Source organism: Oncorhynchus keta, chromosome 34 (genome assembly GCF_023373465.1).
Source record: "Oncorhynchus keta strain PuntledgeMale-10-30-2019 chromosome 34, Oket_V2, whole genome shotgun sequence".
Classification (NCBI taxonomy): Eukaryota; Metazoa; Chordata; class Actinopteri; order Salmoniformes; family Salmonidae; genus Oncorhynchus; species Oncorhynchus keta.
In genome coordinates, this window is record NC_068454.1 from 71703719 (window position 1) to 71729103 (window position 25385).

Here is a 25385-nt window from a genome sequence, read left to right on the forward strand (position 1 = left end):
TTCCATAAAGACTGGTCAACAGGCGTCTACACAGACTAGACTGGTCAATACATTTCTATGCAGACACCAGGTTTCTATACAGACTAGACTGGTCAACAGGTTTTTACACAGCCTAGACTGGTCAACTGGATTATATACAGAGTAGACTGGTCAACAGGTTTTTACAGACTAAACTGGTCAACAGGTTTACACAGACTAAACTGGTCAACAGGTTTACACAGACTAAACTGGTCAACAGGTTTCCATAAAGACTGGTCAACAGGTGTCTACACAGACTAGACTGGTCAATACATTTCTATGCAGACACCAGGTTTCTATACAAACTAGTCTGGTCAACAGGTTTCTATACAAACCAGACTAGTCATTTTAAGGCTAATTAGAAGGGGAACAAATCTATTATCTCCGGCATGAATTAGAGGTGGCATTCCGGTGGTAGGTGTGGAGCGTCGATTCTTCCAATTGGAAAGGCAATATGTGTGGGAATCTGGACACAAGAGTATTCATCATTCCTGGACATGCCCACTACTGTACAGACATCAAGTCACCATGGAAATCAGCAGAATTGGGCCCCACAGTACATAATAGGGTTTGTAGTAACAGTAGGTCAGTTGTGACAGCAAGTCAAGTGTGATTTGATTATCTCCCTACAACACCACACATAAAGCACTCATACTAGGAGCCCGAACTAAACCTCAATGTTGAGTACAAATTTGACTTCTATCTCCTGCCTTTTGTAAATATCCATACAAAATCAAATTAAAACATTGTCTATCGTATGTAATAAGCACACTGTGTGCAATCAAAAGTAGCATATTAAGTAATTTATTGGCCATTCACTCACACCTCACTAAGTTTCCATAGAGTAGGATAACCCACTGCTACCATGTTTTATGTAATCTTACGACAACATAAGTACGCCATTATGCTGCTTCAGTCATGTGACAAGTGCACCAACATTTGTATTTCATCATGTCGAATGAGATAAAGTTAATCTCTTTCATATCTGCAGTAATGCAGGTGAGCACACAGAGTAACAACAGTATTGTACCATCAGCTTAGATGTTAAAGTAGTTTAGTAACTGTACTACAATGCTTAAGAGGCATCCACTTTCATCCACTTGTTATAAATACTCAATCTACCGTACTAATTCAGCACAATAATAAATCATACATAAAAAAGTAGTATCATAACATTAAAAAAAGTCAAATCATGAATGCTCACATTCCTGCCCTCTTTCTGAGCGATACAAAATTAATCTTTACAGGCAAAGTCTGGTTGAAAGGCCCTGTGTGTGTTAAAGACCCTCTTTGTTTGGGGTCGCAGCCAGTCTCAGTTACTGTGCACCAGTGTGACGAAGAGGAAGAGAGAACAGAGGGAGATGGATCCAGTGAGCACCGCCTTCACCAGGAGGGCTGTCCAGCTCCCCAGCAGGAACACATGGACAAACAACCTGAGAGAAGTTAGAGGACAGAGGAGAAAATGAGTAGATGTGTAGCTATGTTTGATACCAATATGTCAATTGTTGACTACTATGTAACTGACTGTTGCTAACATCATATAATCACGATGGATTATGACATGAACTTGGAGGCATTATGGTTTTCACTACCATTTCAATCATGTATTGTTTCTTTTGAAAAATAGGGGTTGGTCATCCAGACCATTACACAACTGTAGCTATCAGTGTTTATAATGACCTCCAGCGGTGTACAGAAAAACTTCAGTTCCCTCCCCAGAACAGATGAGCACTATGAGCTGAAAACCAGCTCTGTGAGGATGACCATTTCTACAGTATGCAGTTCCACAGGTCCCTTCCCTGGGTACGTTGAAGTATGTGATACTCACTCCATGAGGAAGGCCTTGTATACACACAGCCCTAGCAGTACAGTCACAGGCAGACGGAAGCTCTTCGGGAGGTCGTACCGCGTGAACATCCACACCACTGCTGCCATGGCGATATAATGCACCTGAATTAGAACGCGACACCGAATTTCCTTAGAAACTATACATCTTCTAAGCCCTCCGCGGGAAATGTAATGTTGATGAGTATTCATTATCTAAGTATTTATTGGAAGTCAAAATAAATTGCTATTTGATTCAGCAGTATAAGTGTCAGTGCAAGGGGATTTACCAGGCTGATGTTGGAGTCGAAGCTCATCTGTATGTACTTCCAGTCAAACTCAATGCCTCTGGCACCCACCCATAGAGGTATACACCTGGATGACAGGGCAAGAGGATTAAATACAAGAGACAGCATTGCAAATAAACATAATGGCAAATATACTAGTGAGTTTGGGTAGTGAATGACTATAATCTACACATAAATGAATGTGAATCTGGAATGCACCCAAAGAGATTGAAAGAGAAACAGCAGGTAGACAGAGAAAGATACAGAAAGAGAATGTACCTTGACATAATGAGCTCTGCTGTGGACCATCCCATCGCTGCCACCATGATCTTGTACTCTCCCTTCCCTGCGTTCCTGGACATGACCAGATGCAGGCCCAGAAGGTCTGCTAGGTCCACCGTGGCCTTCATAAACTCACCAACAAAGTCATACACACCAGCTCCTCCCTCCCATGTGGGGAAGAAAGTGGCTAGAAATAGCATCTGGAACAGAGACATTGTTCATTTTATTTTTTATTGTCACATACACAGGATAGGTGCAGTGAAATGTCTTGTTTTACAGGGTCAGCCATAGTATTACAGCGCCCCTGTAGCAAATTAGGGTTAACTGGCTTACTCAAGGGCACATTTTCACCTTGTCGGCTCGAGTATTCAAATCAGCGACCTTTTGGTTACTAAACACTAGGCTACCTGCCGCCTTAGTAGGATACATATTAACTAGTAATAACTAACAACTAGTAGGCTACATTAGTAATCAAGCAGTTTTTAGTCTGCATCCCAATGTGATCGATCATCAGTTCCTTTGACAGAATGATGATACTTTTATTGCTTTTCAGAAAACAGACAGTTCGGACAGTCAATGCTCACCTTGCATAGCTGCACAAATAGGTAGGTAGCTCCTGCTTGAACACATCTCCAGAATGCATTGTATTCTGATCTATAATATGGATAGAGAAAGACACATCTATACACTAGAATGGTTTGAACATGGTTGCCTAGAGTGGCAGGAGGATTGGCTGACCTCTCAATCTGCTGACATTTCCATGTAGATTACATTTCACCCTCATATATATATATTTTTTTACTTGGCAAGTGAGTTAAGAACAAATTCTTATTTCCAATCACGGCCTACCCCGGACGACGCTGGCCCAATTGTGCGCCGCCCTATGGGACACCCAATCACGGCCAGATATGATACAGCCTGGATTCGAAACAGGGACTATAGTGACACCTCTTGCACTGAGATGCCGTGCCTTCGACTGCTGCGCCACTCGGGAGCCCAATAAGGGTGACTAGCTAGTGAACAGATCATACAAAAATACATGTTCAGTAGCTAAATGTACGGGGTCAACTAACAAATTAATCTAATGCAGTTTATATAGTATGAGAGGTGCTGATATTTACAGTCCACTGCACTTGTAGGTGATAAAGTAGGGGAAATAAGCCAAGGCAAAGCAATTCCCGAAATGAAATAGCGTCATATTGCCAGGGAGTCCAACACTGGCGAATTCTCCAACGAATCTGAAGGAATGAAGACATGATAGCTATTAGCTAACAACAATTATTGACACAATATTAGCTAGCTAACGTTAGTTATTTAAGATTTATGAAGCATTGGAGCAGATAATCTGAAAGCAACGTTACTTGCTAGCGTCCTCTCTTCCTGCACACTCAAATGGCTGATTATGTGCAAGGCCTAACATATTTATTCCACTCGTATTATAAATTTAAATCTGTTAGATAAGTTAACTGCATTTAAATAACACACGTCTAAATGAAGATCAGCACGAATCATTCAGAACTACCTGTATTTACTCAGGTTGACAGAAGGATTATTGAGATGCTAATGCTGGTTTGCTCACTCGTTGGATGAAGGACGGAAACTAGTTTTCCACTAGTTACCACAGACACAATGTCAAAATTGTCTGTATCGTAGAAAATTCCTAAAATAAAAAAAAATGCGTTTTTGTATTAATTTAGGGTTAGGCATACGAGTAGCAGTGTGGATTGAGTAAGGTTCCAAGTCAGATTTTAATAAGATAAATTGTAGAAATAGGCGGAATTTAATAACTCTGTGGCTGTGGTAACTAGTGACGACTCGGAAACTACCAAAGTCCTACCTTTAAATGATTCCGCTATCCCTTGATGTCTCCGATCCTATCGCTCCGCTCGTTTGCTAGCGTTTAGGACAAGTACTCAAAAGAGGGTCTTTTAAAGCAAATGGACGGAACGACAGAACGGAGTCACCATGGTTAACCGTAATAATTGCAGAGCAGGACTTCGGGAGTTTCTGCAAAGATTGTTTAGTATGAAACATTTTTAAAACTCGGTGGTTTTGTTGTTTATGCAATGAGTAAATAGTTCCTGCATCGTCGTTGACACGACAAATACAACTAATGACAATTTATAAGTTTATTTGCAGCACTATAGCTAGCCTGGACATCCGCTAGTAGGCGCTATTCGCCACTAACAAACGATGTTAGCAATAATAACACACTATATGTAGTAGTCTGACGTCATTGCGTTAAAGGCCCAGGTGCAGTCAAAAACGTGATTGTTTGAAAAATATTTCCAAACTATGAGCTTGGAATAGTACTCTGAAAACTGTCAAATTATGATAATGCCCTTTTAGTGTAAGAGCTGTTTGAAAAGACAGCCTGAAATGTCAACTTCTTTTGGTGGGATGAAGTTTGTCTGCTCTTGCTAAGAAACACTTCGTTTTAAATTAAAATGGTCAAAAAGAAACAATCACAGTAAGGTACTTAATTTTTACCCAGAAATGATTTGATATTGAGAGATGACTACATTGGACCGTTTAAAGCTCCTTATGGTCATTCAGGCATCCACAATGTGCAGTACTTCAGGCTAGTCTAATTAATTTTTTTTTTTTTAAATGTACAACCATGCTATAATGACATTCCAAAATAATGAGTGTTGTGGTTTTTCATGTGAACAGTGAATGCAGAAAATGTACCACCAGTCATTTGGTTTACCGTATTGTGCAACAATATTTGCCACTAGATGTCTCCTGCGATTCCCGTTAGGGCAGGATAAAATAAATTGCAATAGTGGACTTCCAAATAGCTTTCAGAATGCATTTGCATATGTCCTTGATGGAGAGTTGACACTTGACTGAGAAACTGTCAGTTCCATAGCCTGACACCCAATAAATTATGGCAGAAAACCTGTCTGAGAAGTCATCCAGTGCAATGTGCACAACCAGATTGGCAAATTCAATATCAATCATGTTTGACTTCTGGTCCTAGGTACCAACATGGTATGCAGACTTTTGTTCCAACATAGTATTAAAACTGTGGCCTGGCTAAAGCATCAGCTATTAAAACTGAAGTTTAGGGAATAACATTTGTTTCAATATAATTTTCACCAAACTGTGATGTTCAAATAATGCAAATGTGCATCAAATTAAGTCTAATCCTGTCAGTAATGTCACAAACACATTATCATACAATTGTCATTTTATAATGCATCATCTTCATGTTCTGCAACCTGTTGATTATCTTGAATGCAGATGACAACTTATTTGCCATTGTGTGAAAACATGGTCTTATAACACTGGCAAACAGGAAACATGAACAACAACAAGGCAAGACAGAGACATTTGTAAAGATTCTACACAAGTATTATTTTTTTAGTTACAGTAGCTTGTCTTTCTCACTTGACTCTTAAACTAGAAATCTTTAACACCAATATTACATGGTAACAGCCAGTATGGAAACATCTACAGCAATGCTCTGGGAAGACAGAAACTCATACTGTCAAGTCAAAACAGTCTCAAAGTGGGACTTTTTCATTAAGGAAAAAACAAATACTCGTACACACAGCCTACTACAGAGACTAAGTTGTGTTGTAGAGAGTGGTGGAGGGCTGGGGGTACTAGGGGTGTGACACTGGAGGGTGTGAGTGCATGTAAAAGGGGGGTGGGTCCCATTGCAGCTTTCTGGTGCCGGAAAGTTACTCCTTAGAATGCATGTACAGCAACAGGTCAGCGACGCGGTGGCTGTAGCCGAACTCATTGTCATACCTGGGGAAACAGGCAGAGATGGAGTCATAGTTTAGTTGAGGGCTGAGAAAAACCAAAAAGGGGTCCAGCGTTAGCAGGGGAGAAACTATAGAATTAGAATGCAGAATGATTGAATATTTACTCCAATTCTAAGGGAGGAACTTACCAGGAAATGAGTTTGACAAAGTTGTCGTTGAGGGAGATACCAGCGCCAGCATCAAAGATGGAGGAGTGGGTGTCTCCAATGAAGTCAGAAGACACAACCTGGTGGGACAGGAAATATGAAGTGAGGAAAAACACCAACAGAACAGCTGCAGTATAAAGAGATGCATGTAATCTAGGAGCCCTGCTTTTAAACTACAACTTGCTAATAACACATCATATAATTGCCAGTTAAACGGAGCTCTACTGCCACCTCTGCTCATCTTTCATGTTGACATACATATTTTGTAATTAACTTACAGAGTCCTCAGTGTACCCCAGGTATCCCTTCATGGGTCCTTCGGCGGCCTTCTTGACAGCCTCCTTGATCTCAGCGTAGCTGCCGGGCCGGGACAGGCGGCAGGTTAGGTCCACCACTGACACGTCAGCCACGGGCACACGGAAGGCCATGCCAGTCAGCTTGCTGACAGAGAGAAGGCTCACATCAGCACTTATATAAGCAGTCTTTTTCGTCAAGCACACATCTGCATTCAGCATCTTTGATAAGTAGCAGGCACAATCACATAAATATATGCAAACACACCTACCCCAGGAGGCTGTTGAGGGGAGGATGGCTCATAATATTGGCTGGAATGGAGTCAATTAAATGGCATCAACCACATGGAAACCATGTGTTTGATGTCATTCCAACCAGCCTCCTGACACACACACACACACACCATCTACTGACCCATTGAGCTCAGGGATGACCTTGCCCACAGCCTTGGCAGCTCCGGTGGAGGCAGGAATGATGTTCTGGTGGGCACCACGGCCATCGCGCCATGCCTTGGCAGAAGGGCCGTCCACAGTCTTCTGGGTGGCGGTGTAGGCGTGGACTGTGGTCTGAAAGGAGGAGCAGAGAGAGAGAAAAAGAAGGGAAAGATGAGCATGGGTTCCATAGAGTCAGTGGATGTGTCAATATGGATCACAGGACAAAAAGGACATTCAGATGCGCCCTGCATGCTGGTCATGAAGACGCATGGACAGATAGTCTAATGGAAGAAAAACACTGACCATGAGGGCCTCCTCGATGCCGAAGTTGTCGTGGATGACCTTAGCCAGGGGGGCCAGGCAGTTAGTCGTGCAAGATGCATTACTGTGGATGACCAGAGAGAATTACAATAGGTCACCAACTCAGATTAATAACGCTAGTATAATTGATTTAAGGTTGACTATTCTTGTGAAGAGTTCGCCTTTTGATCATGCATGTATTGGTCAGGAATAAAGGGACTCACCTGACGATGGTCATGCTGGAGGGGTCGTACTTGTCCTCGTTGACTCCCATGACGAACATGGGGGCGTCGGGGGAGGGGGCAGACACAACCACCCGCTTGGCACCACCCTGGATGTGGGACTGAAAACAGAAAAGAAAACACATTGAGAAAGTCTCAAATCTTGCATGCATATCATATTGAATGTTTGTGTCTAGATCTGACTGGTCCGAATACACTTGAGAACTGTTGAAAGTCTTTCGAGTTTCATAGGTTTATTTTGACAAAGTACATTAGGGTTACTTATTTGGCTGTTGCAAGGCCTTGGTGAGCGCTATAGTTATCAGTGCTTGACGGGGACACACGAGTGTCAGTGTCCTCTGTGTGTCTGGGTACTGCTACTTACAGAGGCCTTGTCAATGCTGAGGAAGACTCCGGTGGACTCAACGACGTAATCGGCACCGGCGTTACCCCATGGGATCTCATGGGGCTTCATACTAATGGGGAGAGAGAGATATTAAGGAAAGCTTTGACCATGTACAGACTCAGTGAGCATAGCCTTGCTATTGAAAAAGGCTGCTGTAGGCAGACCTAGATCTCAAGAGAAGTGCACACTGCCCACAAAATAATAAAGTGGAAACTGAGCTGCACTTCCTAACCTTCTGCCAAATGTATGACCATAGAGACACATATTTCCCTCAGATTGCACAGACACACATAGAATTCGAAAACAAACCAGTTTTGATAAACTCCCATATCTATTGGGTAATATACCACAGTAGAGGTCGACTGATTATGATTTTTCAACGCCGATACCGATTGGAAGAACTAAAAAAGCCAATACCGATTAATCAGCCATTTTTTACAATTTATTTGTAATAATTACAATTACAACAATACTGAATGAACACTTATTTTAACTTAATATAATACATCAATAAAATCAATTTAGCCTCAAATAAATAATGAAACATGTTCAATTTGGTTTAAATAATTCAAAAAACAAAGTGTTGGAGAAGAAAGTAAAAGTGAAATATGTGCCATGTAAGAAAGCTAACATTTAAGTTCCTTGCTCAGAACATGAGAACATATGAAAGCTGGCAACCAGTGAAGAACAAACACCATTGTAAATACAACCATATTTAATGTTTAGTTATTTTCCCTTTTGTACTTTCACTATTTGAACATCGTTACAACACTGTACATAGACACAATGTCTATTCCGTTGGAACTTTTGGGAGTAACATTCAAAATGGGTGAATATTTCCTTTAAGCCTCAGTGTTATCGCTGTGAGCTGGGCCTTGCAGACAGGTGGCGCCAGCCCTCAAAGGCCGATAGCAACACTGAGGAGATAATGGCCAGCGGGATTACAGACCACTGAGGTAATACTCTATGAGCCAGGGAGAAAGGGGCACACACGCTGAATCCCAAATCAACCTAGCCCCATAGAATGGAACTTTACTCAGACGTACAGAAACGCTGTTCCAGTGGTCCTCGCACACACACATACAGGCAAGCACGCCCGAGCACACATGATGTCATCACTCACCACTGGAATACGGAGATGGAGTGGTCGTCCACAATCAGCTTCCCGTCCTCCATGCTCACCTCACCTTTGTAACGGCCGTGGGTGGAGTCATACTTGAACATGTAAACCTGTGGAGAAAGAATGTCAGAGAACATCAAGGTTATCAGTTCATTACACATGATGGGGATATTGGTGCATTTTTACAATACTACCACATAAGCACACAGGTAGCTTGATCTGGCAGGGTGCCATATTGTATGAAGGCTGTTGGTTGAGGGACTGAAAGAGACTCACCATGTACTGCAGGTCGATGAAGGGATCGTTGATGGCAACGACTTTGATCCCCTTCTGCAGGCAGGCCCTGAGGACCAGGCGGCCAATACGGCCAAATCTGGACAGAGAGGGAAAGGCTGGATTCAGTACAGACACAGGGCGATATGGGATTGCTAAAAACGTTGTAAAATTCCCTCGTCCGCCCTCTGTGTATTGGGACTGCTGTGAAAAATTCCAGATGATGCTAAATAAAAATGTTTTGAGTTAGGATTTACACATCATGTGGTGAGTGAAGAAATGTGTGTGTACTTAGTTGTGTGACGGTTATACGTGTGCTGGTTTACAGTGTAATCCTCATTATCTGTTAACTGTGCTGTCCTCCTCTTCCCATCTAACACTACTGACTCCCCTCAACACCACAACTTCTGGCGCCGGTTGCACAAGTTGGTTGTAACTCTACGTCCAAGGTGCTCTACGCCAGACCTAAAAATTATACCTGTTACACCACCTGGGTGTAAGCCCTAAGAGCTATGCCTGGGCGGAGATTCTACACCTAGTAGGGAGCAGGCATTTTCAAAAAGATGCGAGTCTCGTGTTCATATTTCCCAACCTCTGCTGGCTTTTTGAGTTGCTTATGAGTGAGTCAATTATACACTTGACTTATGCTACAGACCATGCTAAATGTGTCTGATCAGATATTGGCAAACGAATAGATGAGCTGCAACCTCCACTTATTTGCCCAACCAGAGATCAAATAAACAAATACTGTATACAATGGAGATTCTGTGAAACAAAATCACATTGATTGAGCAGACAAGTCAAAGGCTTTTCATGGGGATATAGCCTTGGCCTCGACGCCAGTGAAGAGCAAAATAATCCCCCTGTTATACTAGGCCAGTGTAGGCTACATAACATGCTAGCAAAATGTTCTGATAACACAATTAGATGAGCAAACTAGACTAAAGATTATCCTCATGAACACTCACCTCGGCTAACATTTTCCCAGCCTAATTGTCACCAAATATCCAAATGGAGATAGTGAAAACAAAAATCTTATTTATCAAGACGAGTCCCCATGCTTGTCTCAGAGCAGTGAGATGGTACTGTCCCAATCATAACGGTGATTAAATTACATTCACCACACACAGCGTTACTTTAAACTACTTACATTAGCCTACTTTATTCCAATATTTTCATCATTTAGTGATATTCATTCCCACAGTAATTATTGATTGACCCATCCAGATGTGGTTTAGAAAACATGCATGCATAGTGGTGGGCTTTGCGAAGTGATGGGACGTGCCTCGCAAAGTTCAGAACTGTCATGATGTTAACAGCCTAGCAACCATCATTATGAAGCATCAAATCTCATGAACGGCCATTGCTTACACCGGACTTAGCCACGACTAAATTCTGATCCCAAAGTTGGACGTAGCTATGCCCAAACTAGCATTTAAGGCCAACTTTTTTAACACCCAACTGGTGCAACTGGCCCCCGATGACAACCACAAGCTCTGTGGGGGCTGACAGATACCCATAGGAAAACGACCAATGTCTGTTCATGGTTTGCTGCTCCCAAGCGAGATTTACACCATAAAGCTTTCAGTGCGTTTTGCACCATTATATTGCTTCAAAGCCTGTTATTATTTGTATATTAGAGGTGAATATAATACCCACCCGTTGATTCCAACACAGAGGTCTGACATAGTTGCTGTTGATTTGGTTGTGATGGTGACCCTGAAACAAGACATTAGAAAACATTAGGAAGCGTATTGCAACAAGTGTCCCTCCCTGTAGAAACAGCAAAGTCTTGCAAATGTACAGCTTTCCACGCTGTCTATTCCCACAGAGGACAGTGCCTAGAATCTGCAAATCAATATTTTTTTCTAGAACAGCAGAGAAAGTAGTGCAAAAGTTTAAATTTGTCCAGTTACATAACAGCAGTTAGTAGAACAAGTGTTTGACTTAGCTATGTAGTGCATGACTAGGTGGCCTCGTGCTGGGAGGTGTAGGCTAGATTTGTGTCCCTAACTTGGCTATGGAAGACTCCATTGTCTCCAGGCCTGTTTAACATGCCAGACAGAGAGCAGAGAGTTGAGGAACTGAAGCAACAGGCCCAGACTTCCTATTCAGAGGACTTCCTTTCTGTAGACTCCAGGGGAAACCAGCCCAGTATGAAACAAACGCTGGATTCTGGGCTCCTCCCTTGTAGCCGGTCTGAATCCACAGGCGATATCAATCAGTAGCTCTGCTCTGCAATGTTAGCTCTCACTGTATTACCAGCCTGAAGGCCTGTGGTGCCAGGCCAGTCTCATTACTTTCCAGAGGCTGCGGTGTGTAAGGAACGATAAAACACAGCCTTCCACTTTAACCTTCTGGTTTAATAGGAGACTAGGCTATTTGTCTACTTTGACTTCTCCAATGGTCTCATAATCAGAGGATTGGACAGACATGCTTTTCTGTTCTCAGCTCAACTTGCATGGAAACATATAAATATGAGCCTTGGGTTGTGCCTAGTTCTCAGTGACAGTCTGTATTATGATCATATGCACATGCCTTTATGGGCAAGCTGCTGCATGTGTGGTATTTCTGACAGAGTGAGTGGCTGTGCTGTACAGGAGCATGTTGAGGTTTCTAAAGACACTGAGATAGGCTATTGGTTAAGAAAGAGAGACACATGTCTACTAAACAAAAAGAGGGAGGGTTGGAACATAGTCAAATATGTAACCTCAGCCTTATAAGGACTGGAGAGGGAGAGGAGTCAAACAGATATTTTTGTGGAGGAAGGGAGAAGATTAGCCAGAGACACAGGAAGCAGAACAAGATAGATATGAGACACTTCCTGTAACAACAAAGCAAGTTATTACAGATGAGACTATACACATAAGGCTTTATAGTTTAACTCTGTCTTTACATACTGTTTGAGCAAGCCAAAGATTAAATGTTCAACCAAATTATGTAGCCTAGCAAAAAAAAGTGTCGGTTAGCAATGCTGAAGGTAATAGGAGGTCGGGAGAGGTTTGAACACATTTGAGGCAATACTTGCAAAATACAGTTGGCCAATAACATCAATGTCAGGTACGTGATGGAGGATGGACCGCATAACAGTAAGTTACTACCCTTGGCTAACACAAAGTGAAGCAGGAATTTCCTGATTGTTGCTTCACCATTTTGCGTCGATGAAAACGTTTGTTGGAAATTGATGTGGCAAACTCTTGTGAATATCAATGTAGGAACATTGCTGTTTAAACCAGTCATAGCCCTGGGCTATAGATCTATCAATGCATCATATTTACCATAATCTGTATTGTTCTATAAGTGACATTTAAACCAAATGACAGCCCCATTAATCAATTTCAACTTAACAAACTTATTTTTTTTCCATCAAAGGAGACTATTGATTTGTCCTAGTCTGCCATAACATATAGGGATTTTGGCTGCACATGGAGGTCCAATCTAACAGGACTAAAATAGCATTCAGGTATATAAAAAAAATCCATGACTATGTCCAGTTCAAAGGAAAGGTAAATGTGGTTAGTTTCTTCTCTCAAGTTAGGATAAATCATTAGGCCATAACCTAGCCTCGCTGTAACCTTTTATATTTATTTGATTTATTTAACCAAGTAGGCCAGTTGAGAACAAGTTCTCATTTACAACTGAGACCTGGACAAGATAAAGCAAAGCAGTGCGACAAACACGGAGTTACACATGGGATAAACAAACGTACAGTCAATAACACACTAGAAAAATCTATATACAGTGTGTGTAAATGTAGTAAGATTAGAGAGGTAAGGCAATAAATAGGCCATAGCGGCAAAATAATTACAATATAGCATTAACACTGGAGTGATCGATGAGCAGAAGATTAATGTGCAAGTAGAGATACTGGGGTGCAAAGGAGGGAAAAAAATAATAACAATATGGGGATGAGGTAGTTGAGCTGTGTACAGGTGCAATGATCGGTAAGCTGCTCTGACAGCTGATGCTTAAAGTTAGTGAGGGAGATAAGACTCCAGCTTCAGTGATTTTTGCAATTCGTTCCAGTCAGTGGCAGCAGAGAACTGTAAAGGAAAGGCAGCCAAAGGAGGAGTTGGCTTTGGGGATGACCAGTGAAATATACCAGCTGGATCCTTTTGTGAAATTTCTAGCCATGACCCTATATGAAGGGAGTCCCAGTAATCCTCCATTAGCTTTTCCACTCTGAGCTGAGGGTCACCGAAATGGAAGCACAGAAACAATCCATACACGGGACAGAACTAGTACTGAACTCTCAGAGCATTAGGCTCGACTAGTGTGGACAAAGCCCTTGGGGCTAAAACACCTCAAACCAATCAAAGCAGTCAACTCAAAATAGCTATAAATAGGCTTAGGTTTTTCCAGCGGATTGTCCAGTTGTCGAATGTCTAGCACCCGTTTCAAACTGTCTGGGTGTAGGCTATAACGTGAGGGTTATGCAAAAGCAACATATGAACAAGGCAGTTAACCCACTGCTCCTAGGCCATCATTGAAAATAAGAATATGTTCTTAACTGACTTGCCTAGTTAAATAAAAGGTCAAACAAATAATCCCCTCAATATATTATTTACCTGGTTAACTAAGTGTAGTAAGCTATGCAACACTACATAAGATACATATTTAATTGGACTAGTGTCATAAGGTCAAGTACCTTACTGAATATGCTTAGAATCTGTAGTATCCTCCTATGAGCAATAAATCCAAAAACTCCTTAGGACTCCCCTCTCCACAGCTTGTAGGCCTCTATGTAAGACTGCTGTGCAGCAGCAAGGTAGGACTTAACGCTGTCTTTGAAAGGACACACAGGATTGCCCTTGCACCTGGTTGATGTAACAGACAACTTGATAATCTGTGCCTGTGTGAGTTTGTGTGCCTGTATGCCTGTGTGTGGCTCCCACTGCACCGCAATTTACCCAGATGGCTTATCCTAATCTGCCTGTTCCTCCAGCCTGTGGTCTTTTTAAAGAGCCCCAGAATGCACTGCGTATGCTGACTGGCCAATAATGAGCCGACTGGGCCAAGCTCACAGTGAATCCTCCTCACCTAATGCGGTCACACTCACTACAAATTAATGGCATCTGTGCCTCAACGCCATACACTGCACCAATGGGGAATTATTAAAAGTGCTAGTCTGGAGCTTGATATATTCAGTAACATTGAACGTTTGGATAAGTACATTAAAAAGATGTCATCAAGTTAAGACTGTCAGGCCATCTTCAATTCTCCTTGCCACACAGGCATCATACAGGCAAGCAGGCTGAGAGGCAGTCAGAGAAGGCGCCATGTTAGTATGGCGTTCTCACATTCCTCCCTCCTTTATATTCTGTTTACACCTTCCCTCTTCTCCCCCTTCAGCTGCAGTCTGGCCCAATCCACATATCAAGTCCACTGCACTAGTTCTATCACCTCCATTTTGTTTCTTGAGAAAAACAGAGTAGACAAGCCTCACACCTGTCTTGTCAAGGCTGCTGTGGTCTACAAAAGAAAATGTTGGTGGGTTCTTTTATTGTCTGTGTGTAGTATTGTCTGAAGTACTACCACCCCTCTTTTGGTCTCAATAGTACGCAAGTGGGCTGACAAATAGTCCTTTGTTGAGGGGACCAATCAATACCGGACTTGTGTCCTGGATGCCTCAAGATGTCAAACGACTCTCAATTAAGTGCTGAACTGTGGGGGAATTCAACAGGCGCAGGCTGGTGGCAACATGGTGGTGACTCTTAACACAGACAAATGGCCAGTGTTTATAAAGGCCTATAGGATCCACCTCTGCTTCTGACTCAGCCAATTATCTGCCTGTTCTACTGAACACTGACACACAGAAAATTAAGTTCGAAACACCGAAAAGAGTAGGCCCATGTTTTTCTGATTGTGTCATTCAAGCAAAAGATTGCGCATGAGCCATGGTATTTTTAGGGCTGGCACAATTATTGTATAACGTTGAACTGATGGTTATTGATGAAGACAGTCATGAAAATAAAATAATCTTCATAAGCATAAAAAAATATATACACTACCAGTCAAATGTTACACAGCTACTCATTCAATGGTTTTTCATATTTTCTACATTGTAGAATAGTGAAGACATCAAAACTATGATAAAAGAATCATGTAGTAACCCAAAAAGTAATAAAACAAAAATTACAGCTTTAGATACTCTTGGCATTCTCTCAACCACCTTCATGAGGTAGTCACCTGGAATGCTTTTCCAACAGTCTTGAAGGAGTTCCCACATATGCTGAGCACTTGTTGGCTGCTTTTCCGTCACTCTACAGTCCAACTCATGCCAAACAATCTCAATTAGGTTGAAGTCGGATGATTGTGGAGGCCAGATCTGATGCGGCACTCAATCACCCTCCTTGGTCAAATAGCCCTTACACAGCCTGGAGGTGTGTTGGATCATTGTCCTGTTGATAAACAAATGATAGTCCCGCTAAGCGCAAACCAGATGGGATGGCGTGTCGATGCAGAATGCTGTGGTAGCCATGCTGGTTAATGGTCTCTTGAATTCTAAATAAATCACCGACTGTGTCACCAGCAAAGCACCCCCCACACCTCCTCCATGCTTCACGGCGGGAGCCACACATGCTGTCACGCCCTGACCTTATAGAGCCTTTTTAGGTCTCTATTTTTGGTTTGGTCAAGGTGTGATTTGGGTGGGCATTTCTATGTTTTGGCCAGGTATGGTTCTCAAAATCAGGGACAGCCGTCTATCGTAGTCTCTGATTGGGGATCATACTTAGGCAGCCTTTTTCCCCTTCTGTCATTGTGGGAAGTTGTCTTTGTTAGGGGTACTATAGCCCTTGTAAGATTCACAGTCGTTTTTGTTATGTCTTGTTGGTGACATTTGACTAAATAAAAGAAAATGTACGCTCAACACGCTGCACCTTGGTCTTCCTTTAACGACGGTGTGACACATGCAGAGATCATCCGCTCACCTACTCGGTCTCACAAAGACATGGGTGTTTGGAACCAACATTTTCAATTTTGGACTCAGACCAAAGGACAGTTTTCCACCGGTCTAATGTCCATTGCTCGTGTTTCTTGAAAGTCTCTTCTTATTGATGTCCTTTAGTAGTAGTTTCTTTGCAGCAATTCTACCATGAAGGCTTGATTCACGCAGTCTCCTCTGAACAGTTGATGTTGAGATGTGTCTTACTTGAACTCCGTGAAGCATTTATTTGGTCTGCAATATAAGGTGCAGTTAAATCTAATGAACTTACCTTCTGCAGCAGAGGTAACTCTGGGTCTTCCATTCCATTGGTGGTCCACATGAGAGACAGTCATGTCTTAAAAAGGAATTTCTCTTTGCTTATTTGAGCAGTTGTCATAATATGGACATGGTCTTTTACCAAATAGGGCCATCTTCTCTATACCACCTCTACCCTGTCACTACACAAGTAATTGGCTCAAACTCATTAAGAAAGAAACTCCACAAGTTAACTTATTTTTAAAAAAGGACTTGCAATTGGCTCAGAACAGGGCATTACAGTTGGCCCTTGGGTGTACACAGAGCTAATATTAATAATATGCATGTCAATCTTTCCTGGCTGAAAGTGGAGGAGAGATTGACTTCACTACTTTTATTTATGAGAGGTATTGATTAGAGGTCGACCAATTAAAATCGGAATGGCCGATTAATTAGGGACGATTTCAAGTTTTCATATCAATCGGAAATGGGTATTTCTGGACACAGATTTTTTTTTGTTATATATTTTTTAACACATTTAATCTTTAACTAGGCAAGTCAGTTAAGAACACATTCAATGACGGCCTAGGAATGGTGGGTTAACTTTCTATTTCAGGGGCAGAACGACAGATTTTCACCTTGTCAGCTCGGGGAATCCAAACTTGCAACCTTACAGTTAACTAGTCCAACGCAATAATGACCTGGCTCGCTCTCGTTGCACTCCACAAGGAGACTGCCTGTTACACGAATGCAGTAAGTTGCTAGCTAGCATTAAACTTATCTTATAAAAAAACATCAATCATAATCACTAGTTAACTACATACACATGGTTGATGATATTACTAGATATTATCTAGTGTCCTGCGTTGCATATAATCTGAGTATCTGACTGAGCGGTGGTAGGCAGAAGCAGGCACGTAAACATTCATTCAAACAGCACTTTCGTGCGTTTTGCCAGCAGCACTTTGTTGTGCGTCAAGCATTGCGCTGTTTATGACTTCAAGCCTATCAACTCCCGAGATGAGGCTGGTGTAACCGAAGTGAAATGGCTGGCTAGTTAGCACGCGCTAATAGCGTTTCAAACGTCACTCGCTCTGAGCCTTGGAGTACTTGTTTCCCTTGCTCTGCATGGGTAACGCTGCTTCGAGGGTGGCTGTTGTCGTGTTCCTGGTTCAAGCGAAGAGGGACGGAAGCTATACTGCTACACTGGCAATACTAAAGTGCCTATAAGAACATCCAATAGTCAAAGGTTAATGAAATACAAATGGTACAGAGGGAAATAGTCCTAGAATTCCTATAACTACAACCTAAAACTTCTTACCTGAGAATATTGAAGACTCATGTTAAAAGGAACCAGCTTTCATATGTTCTCATGTTCTGAGCAAGGAACTTAAACATTAGCTTTCTTACATGGTACATATTTCACGGTACATATTTCACTTTTACTTTCTTCTCCAACACTTTGTTTTTTTGCATTATTTAAACCAAATTGAACATGTTTCATTATTTATTTGAGGCTACATTGATTTTGATGTATTAAGTTAAGTGTTCATTCAGTATTGTTGTAATTGTCATTATTACAAATAAAATGGTCGATTTTTTTTGTTGTCAGATTAATCGGTGTTGAAAAATCATAATCGGTCGACCTCTAGTATTGATATGTTGAATGCACTGAGCTGTCTGTTTAAACTACTGGCACACAGCTCAGACACCCATGCATACCCCATGAGACATGCCACAAGAGGTCTCTTCACAGTTCCCAAGTCCAGAACAGACTATGGGAGGAACAGAGTACGACATAGAACCATGACTACATGGTACTCTATTCCACATCAAGTAACTGACGCAAGCAGTACAATTAGATTTTTTTTAAAAACAGAAAACACCTTTTGGAACAGTGGGGACTGTGAAGCAACACAAACACACGATAACATACGCACTATACATACACATGGATTTAGTACTGAGATTTGTGGTAGTGATGAAGTAGGGGCCTGAGGGCACACAGTGCATTGTAAAATCTGTGAATATATTGTAATGTTTTTAAAAGTATAAAAAGCCTTCATTTCACAGCTTTTCCACAGGAAGAATAGCTGCTGCTTTGGCAGCAGCTAATGGGGGACCCATAATAAATACAACTACAAACAAGGCACACATGTTAATTGAAATGCATTCCAGGTGACTACCTCATGAAGATGGTTGAGAGAATGCCAAGAGTGTGCAAAGCTGTCAAGGTAAAGGGTGGCTACTTTGAATAATTACAAATACACTGCTCAAAAAAATAAAGGGAACACTAAAATAACATATCCTAGATCTGAATGAAATATTCTTATTAAATACTTTTTTCTTTACATAGTTGAATGTGCTGACAACAAAATCACACAAATTTATCAACCCATGGAGGTCTGGATTTGGAGTGACACTCAAAATTAAAGTGGAAAACCACACTACAGGCTGATCCAACTTTGATGGAATGTCCTTAAAACAAGTCAAAATGAGGCTCAGTAGTATGTGTGGCCTACACGTGCCTGTATGACCTCCCTACAACGCCTGGGCATGCTCCTGATGAGGTGGTGGATGATCTGAGGGATCTCCTCCCAGACCTGGACTAAAGCATCCGCCAACTCCTGGACAGTCTGTGGTGCAACGCGGTGTTGGTGGATGGAGCGAGACATGATGTCCCAGATGTGCTCAATTGGATTCAGGTCTGGGGAACGGGCGGGCCAGTCCATAGCATCTATGCCTTCCTCTTGCAGGAACTGCTGACACACTCCAGCCACACGAGGTCTAGCATTGTCTTAGATTAGGAGGAACACAGGGCCAACCGCACCAGCATATGGTCTCACAAGGGGTCTGAGGATCTCATCTCGGTACCTAATGGCAGTCAGGCTACCTCTGGCGAGCACATGGAAGAGTGTGCGCCCCCCCCCCAACGAAATGCCACCCCACACCATGACTGACCCACCGCCAAACCGGTCATGCTGGAGGATGTTGCAGGCAGCAGAACGTTCTCTACGGCGTCTCCAGACTGTCACGTCTGTCACATGTGCTCAGTGTGAATCTGCTTTCATCTGTGAAGAGCAGTGTGCCAGTGGCGAATTTGCCAATCTTGGTGTTCTCTGGCAAATGCCAAACGTCCTGCACGGTGTTGGGCTGTAAGCACAACCCCCACCTGTGGATGTCAGGCCCTCAGAGTCTGTTTCTGACCATTTGAGCAGACACATGCACATTTGTGGCCTGCTGGAGGTTATTTTGCAGGGTTCTGGCAGTGCTCCTCCTGCTCTTTCTTGCACAAAGGCGGAGGTAGCGGTCCTGCTGCTGGGTTGTTTCCCTCCTATGGCCTCCTCCACGTTTCCTGATGTACTGGTCTGTCTCCTGGACACTACGCTGACAGACACAGCAAACCTTCTTGCCACAGCTCACATTGATGTGCCATCCTGGATGAGCTGCACTCCCTGAGCCACTTGTGTGAGTTGTAGACTCCGTCTCATGCTACCACTAGAGTGAAAGCACCGCCAGCATTCAAAAGTGACCAAAAACATCAGCCAGGAAGCATAGGAACTAAGAAGTGGTCACCACCTGCAGAACCACTCCTTTATTGGGGGTGTCTTGCTAATTGCCTATAATTTCCACCTGTTGTCTATTCCATTTGCACAACAGCATGTGAAATGTATTGTCAGTGTTGCTTCCTAAGTGGACAGTTTGATTTCACAGAAGTGTGATTGACTTGGAGTTAAACACAATGTAAGTGTTCCCTTTATTTATTTGAGCAGTGTATAAAATATATTTTGATTTGTTCAACACGGTGTTGGTTACTACATGATTCCATATGTGTTGATGTCTTCACTGCTATTCAACAATGTAGAAAATAGTAAAAAAATTAAGAAAAACGTTGAATGAGTAGGTGTCCAACGTTTGACTGGTACATATATATATATATATATATATATATATATATATATTTACATGTTTTGGTGTTTGGAAAGAACAGCTGACTGAAAACAGGAGAGCTGGGCATTCATGCGGTTGACTCGGTGTCTGCTGTAACATGGACTCTACAACTTAATTCAACTTTGTTGCTCCTTTCTGAAACAAGCAGGATGCTGTAGCAAACTAATCTTTGGTTGCCTATGTGATTTCCCCCCTCCCATCAGCAGGACATACCAGTCAGGAGAGGATAAAATGTGCGTCATATCTATTCTGGTGACAGCGGTCATTTGGTTGACCAATAACCGCCATCCAAAATTCCATGACCTGACCGTCATATCCCTAGGTATATGGACCATCATAGCAAGGTATTAAAAATGCATGGTGTAACAAATCTCAATAATGACTACTTTGTTTCAAACATCCACCATGGTAGTAGTCTGTCACTTGTCTGTCTAGCCAATCAGTCAAGTGCTATGGGGCTACTCCTCTGTTGGGGTGCAGCCGTCCACTCACCCAGTCGGGCAATGGTCCACAGATACAGCACCAACCCAATTACTGGAGAGAAACAGGGTGCCTGTAGTAAGTGGGTCATTCACCCCAGGGGCATACAGATACCCACTCAGGCAGAAAATGTCCCAGACAATGGGACAAAAATAAAGTGGGTGCAGTGTGGGAGCGTCTCAATATGGAAGCGTTTATGAACGAGTTGGCCTTTTACTACGGTATTCACAAAAATGCTGGCATCAAGAAACAAAGCAAAAAACAGTGTGGCTGTGTTGAGGGATGAGGCAGATGGAGACCATTCCTGTTAGCAGAGGTGAGCCTGGGAGCCATTTTGAGCAAGTGCTGTGTCATACCACCACGTCCATTTACTGTGCTGCACACACAGGAAGAATGACACACAACCAGGCAAATATGATGCAAGAGGCAGGCTGAGTAATAATATATAGATATTTACAATGTAATAACAAATATACTATAAACCAGTGTTGTCATTTGCATAGAGAGAGAGAGCACACAGTAACCTCTGTTGACCTCTACAAACTGTCTTAACCTCAGCAGAGAGAGAGAATGAAAACGTGCTGCCTCACACACCCACCCTCTCACTCACTCACTGGCATTTTCTACATTCCCAGGCATGTCTTGTACTGATTGTAGCTCAGTAGTTTTCCACTTTTGAGACCTGAGCCATGAGGGGCAGGCCCTGATACTAGAGACTGAAGACACAGCTCAGTATTCACCATTCAACCTGCTCACTGACTGCCACGCCCCTTTGGAAAATAAACTACATTAAGTCTCACACAAAAATACATCTAGAATATTAGTTTCAGTAAATCAATGTATCAAACCTTTTCTGTATTTATGAAACAAACACGATTACCTAAAAGAAATCCACTTATGGTCAAAAGCATGTTTTTCAAGATCATTCTGATTTGTTTGGAAATAATCTGATCTTATTGCCTGCAGCTAAACTATAGTATGTGGGCTAATGTCAAATACATAGAATTAACCTCTGTATAGCCTACTGGTTCTCATCTGAGAATGTTATCAGTCTAATATGGTTGGACAGCTGTCGTCAGAGAGAGCAGTATGATATCCAGTCCTCCTCTACAAGCCTCAGGACCAGCCAGCCTCAGTACCTTGCCTATTTTACTGTCACACGACTGCACTCACTGCAGACAGCCAGTCAACTCACACTACTAAATATCACTCCATCAAGGCCTAGTAATAGACTAACGTAGTCAGCTTTGTCTGGACAAAACCAGACACGTGCTAAATGCATACAACAGTCACCTGTCCTGTCCTGACAAAAGAACATCAACTTGTCACCCTGTTGTGTCATGTCAGACTAAATCTTCAAGGCGACAATACATTTAAGTACGTTCCGTTAGAGCTGTGAAACCCAACAGAAGGGAAAGGCCGCTGCAGAACAGAACAGCCATGAATAAATTAACTGTTGTATCAAACTGCAGTGAATCGATGAAGGAGGGGCCACCTCCTGCCAGCATGTGATCTGTCTGACTGCCTGAACTGTGCAGGTGGGGGAGAGAAACACACAACGACATCCATGTGATCATTTACTGATGCCATATTTGGGGCAGCGATAGCTATCGCTAACCCCAGCGTCAAGAGAGGACTCTGTCAACACAAATCAAATGCAAAAGTCAAGCCTTGTTGAGCCAGGAGGTGTGGTTGACTAACCCAGGCAGTTATACAGCTAGTGATGGGCTGCATGTTGCATCAGAAGTGCTTACCAAGTTCTCACCGCTATACAAGCCGGATCTGCACAAAAATAGGCCTACACAAGGTAGGTAAAGAATGTGTTCACAGATAAAACTGATTCAACAGCCATACACTACCAATACAGGTATAAAGAACACACGGATAGGATTCTTCACACACGGGTACTGTAAATAATGGTGGGGGAAATATCTCCATGGTAACCTCAAGGTGATGGATGGTAAGTGCATACCAAAAAAAGGAAAGCTCATTGAGCAAGTCAGAGAGAGGGAGTAGAGTTTGAGGGAACCACCTATTTTTACCCAGGAAGAGACTGGCTGTGTTCGACATAGCAGACAACTTTAAAGGAAAGTCAAGACTGGCTGATTAACTTGCATCATACATAACTTTTCAATAGTATTTGTAAATCAGTCAGTCTCAATTTTCCCATGATAAATCACAGTTTTGATTAACTCGAATTCGGCCATTGAGTCAGAGTCTCTTCGCTGCAGGCACTTTCAAGCAGGAAAATAGGATTAGGCCTTTTTTGTAGTCACACGACCTAACCAGTACGTCAGCTTGTTTACATTAGGCCTATGCAATCAATGTCATTAGCAGTTATTCTTCCAGAATGATAGTTTACTGATGTGCATTACATATTTTAACTTTGAAATCACTTCATTTTGAAATATATAATTATTTCAACAATTCTAACATGCCATTTCTGTCCTTTTAGATTAGGAATAATTTTATATCCAGAATATGATATGAAGTGTTTTATGAGCGAGGCAACTACTGCAGCAGGGAATCAGTCACTCTTTATGGAATCTCCTGGAAAATAGGCCGGGTCTGTCAAATGACCTTACAGTATGATACGACCTTCACCATCTCACTGATGAAAAAGGCCCATCCCATCATCTGGAGATGGCTGCCTCTCCATCCTCCTTAGTGACACCGAGCCAAAACCTGTTGTAACTGTCTTTTCAAACAGTTGACATCTTGATTAAAGTATGTATATTTTATCAAATAATACAATTTGCAACAATTCGGACAGAGTAACCTAATCGGTAGGCACATTGATGCGACACATCACGCCATTTCTTCCACCTTCAGAGAGAGAGAGAGAGAGCACATCACTGGAACAATACAATTAATTAATGTTCAATCATTAATCTCATCCCCAAAATTAAAACGGTGAATGTATCAATTACAATTCAACATCCAAAAGTGGTCTCGGCTTAATTTTGCATTTTTTGTTTGTTTAGATTTTCATAATTTCGACGGTAACGTTCTAGAATGCTATGACGCAATCAAAATAACTCATGAGTATGTGGTGATAGGCACGTAGCTCTAGCAAAAGCAACATTTGAGATTTCCTGTAGTCATCTATGCCAGAACTCTTGATTTACACCGACCAATTGATACAACTATTTAGGTTCATGAAAACATAATCTAAATGTTGCATGAAGCCACAATATTCGTTGACAACAGTCTTCCGCAAATTGCATCATCGTTCAAGCTGTGTCACGTAACCTCGTAACCTCGGCACATTTTGCCTTCTAATGAATGATGCATTAGCTTGTTGTTCTCACTAAATGCTCAACTCGTGTCTTAAAAGGTGTACGTGCTATGCATTAGTTAGCAAACTACACTTCATATTTTCAGAAATTGTACTGAAACGCGAATTATAACACAAGGCCATGGGCGCATCTTTTCCCCGCCTCCATCATTTATTTCCTGGCTTTGTAATGTTACAGAGAAAGGAGAGGCTCAAAAGTAGCTACTGCTACACCATTACAACGGCATTCAAAAGACACATATTAAGCAATAAGTATTACAATTATTGTTGTATAATAACCCCTTTTTGTCGTTCATGCCTACCTTGAGAGGAGATGCTGCAGTGTCTGTGCAAATGGAGAGTACAATTTCCGAATTTATAGCAGACACGTGACACGAGCATTGGTCTAATCGCCCTGGAAACATGACGTCACGTGATCTTTTGCTGGGGCACGGCTGCTATGGAAACCATAGTACTAAAAGCAGATTTTTTTTTTTTATGTAACTTTTATTTAACTAGGCAAGTCAATTATGAACCAATTCTTATTTACAATGACAGCTAACGCCACCCTACGAGACTCCCAATCACGGCCAGTTGTGATATAGCCTGGAATCGAACCTGGGTGTCTGTAAGTGCCTTAGACCACTGCGCCACTCGGGAGCCTGATAATGCATCAATATGCAAGAGTATTTAGAAATATAATCAAAATATGCTACGAATGTTTGTTTTTTTATGGACAGAAATTGAAATTAGTATTTTATATTATTTTCACACACGGAACCATAACCATAACGGATGGCAAAATCGTTAATTTGCATAATTTGATTGAAAAATCTGAGAACTGCTCTAAAATGCCACATGCTGCAGCACGTGACTATCTGGGCTAGTGTTCTGCAGAGCATCCGGCTGCTGGGCTACGTGAGATATGATGCGTGCCTCTGTGGAAACTCCATGGGTGAAAACCGTATGAGACCACATTTTGATGAATCATCCATCATCCATCCATTATAGTTACACACGATCTCAATGTAATAGCGAATTTAAATAATCTATTTTTTCTGTGTAAAATAATATCTCTGGGGAAAAAAACATTTAAAATATATAAATATTTTA

General features: G+C 42.0%; 2 protein-coding genes across 5 annotated transcripts; both read right to left on the reverse strand.

Annotated features, from left to right (window-relative positions):
- Positions 1–806: 806 nt before the first annotated feature.
- Positions 807–5450, reverse strand: LOC118367778 (transmembrane protein 147-like). Of its 3 annotated transcripts, XM_035751421.2 has the most exons (8): positions 4249–5450; positions 3934–4071; positions 3533–3649; positions 2996–3065; positions 2409–2611; positions 2133–2217; positions 1847–1968; positions 807–1451 (listed from the first exon to the last, which is right to left on the reverse strand). In XM_035751421.2, the coding sequence occupies exons 3-8, from the start codon at positions 3607–3609 to the stop codon at positions 1331–1333; spliced, it is 678 nt and encodes a 225-aa protein (XP_035607314.1). In that variant the 5' UTR covers positions 3610–3649; positions 3934–4071; positions 4249–5450; the 3' UTR covers positions 807–1330. The 3 variants fall into 3 exon arrangements, with proteins under 3 accessions (XP_035607314.1, XP_035607315.1, XP_035607313.1); XM_035751422.2 differs by lacking the exon at positions 3934–4071; XM_035751420.2 differs by lacking the exons at positions 3934–4071; positions 4249–5450 and adding an exon at positions 3773–3897.
- A 142-nt stretch (positions 5451–5592) lies between these two features.
- LOC118367772 (glyceraldehyde-3-phosphate dehydrogenase-like) lies at positions 5593–24711 on the reverse strand. Of its 2 annotated transcripts, none has more exons than XM_035751410.2 (11): positions 24596–24711; positions 11041–11100; positions 9385–9481; positions 9112–9218; positions 7968–8058; positions 7586–7704; positions 7365–7446; positions 7042–7193; positions 6612–6774; positions 6316–6413; positions 5593–6170 (listed from the first exon to the last, which is right to left on the reverse strand). In XM_035751410.2, exons 2-11 carry the CDS (start codon positions 11067–11069, stop codon positions 6101–6103), a joined length of 1008 nt encoding a protein of 335 aa, XP_035607303.1. In that variant the 5' UTR covers positions 11070–11100; positions 24596–24711; the 3' UTR covers positions 5593–6100. The 2 variants fall into 2 exon arrangements, with proteins under 2 accessions (XP_035607303.1, XP_052350591.1); XM_052494631.1 differs by lacking the exon at positions 24596–24711 and adding an exon at positions 23775–23806.
- Between the last annotated feature and the right edge of the window lie 674 nt (positions 24712–25385).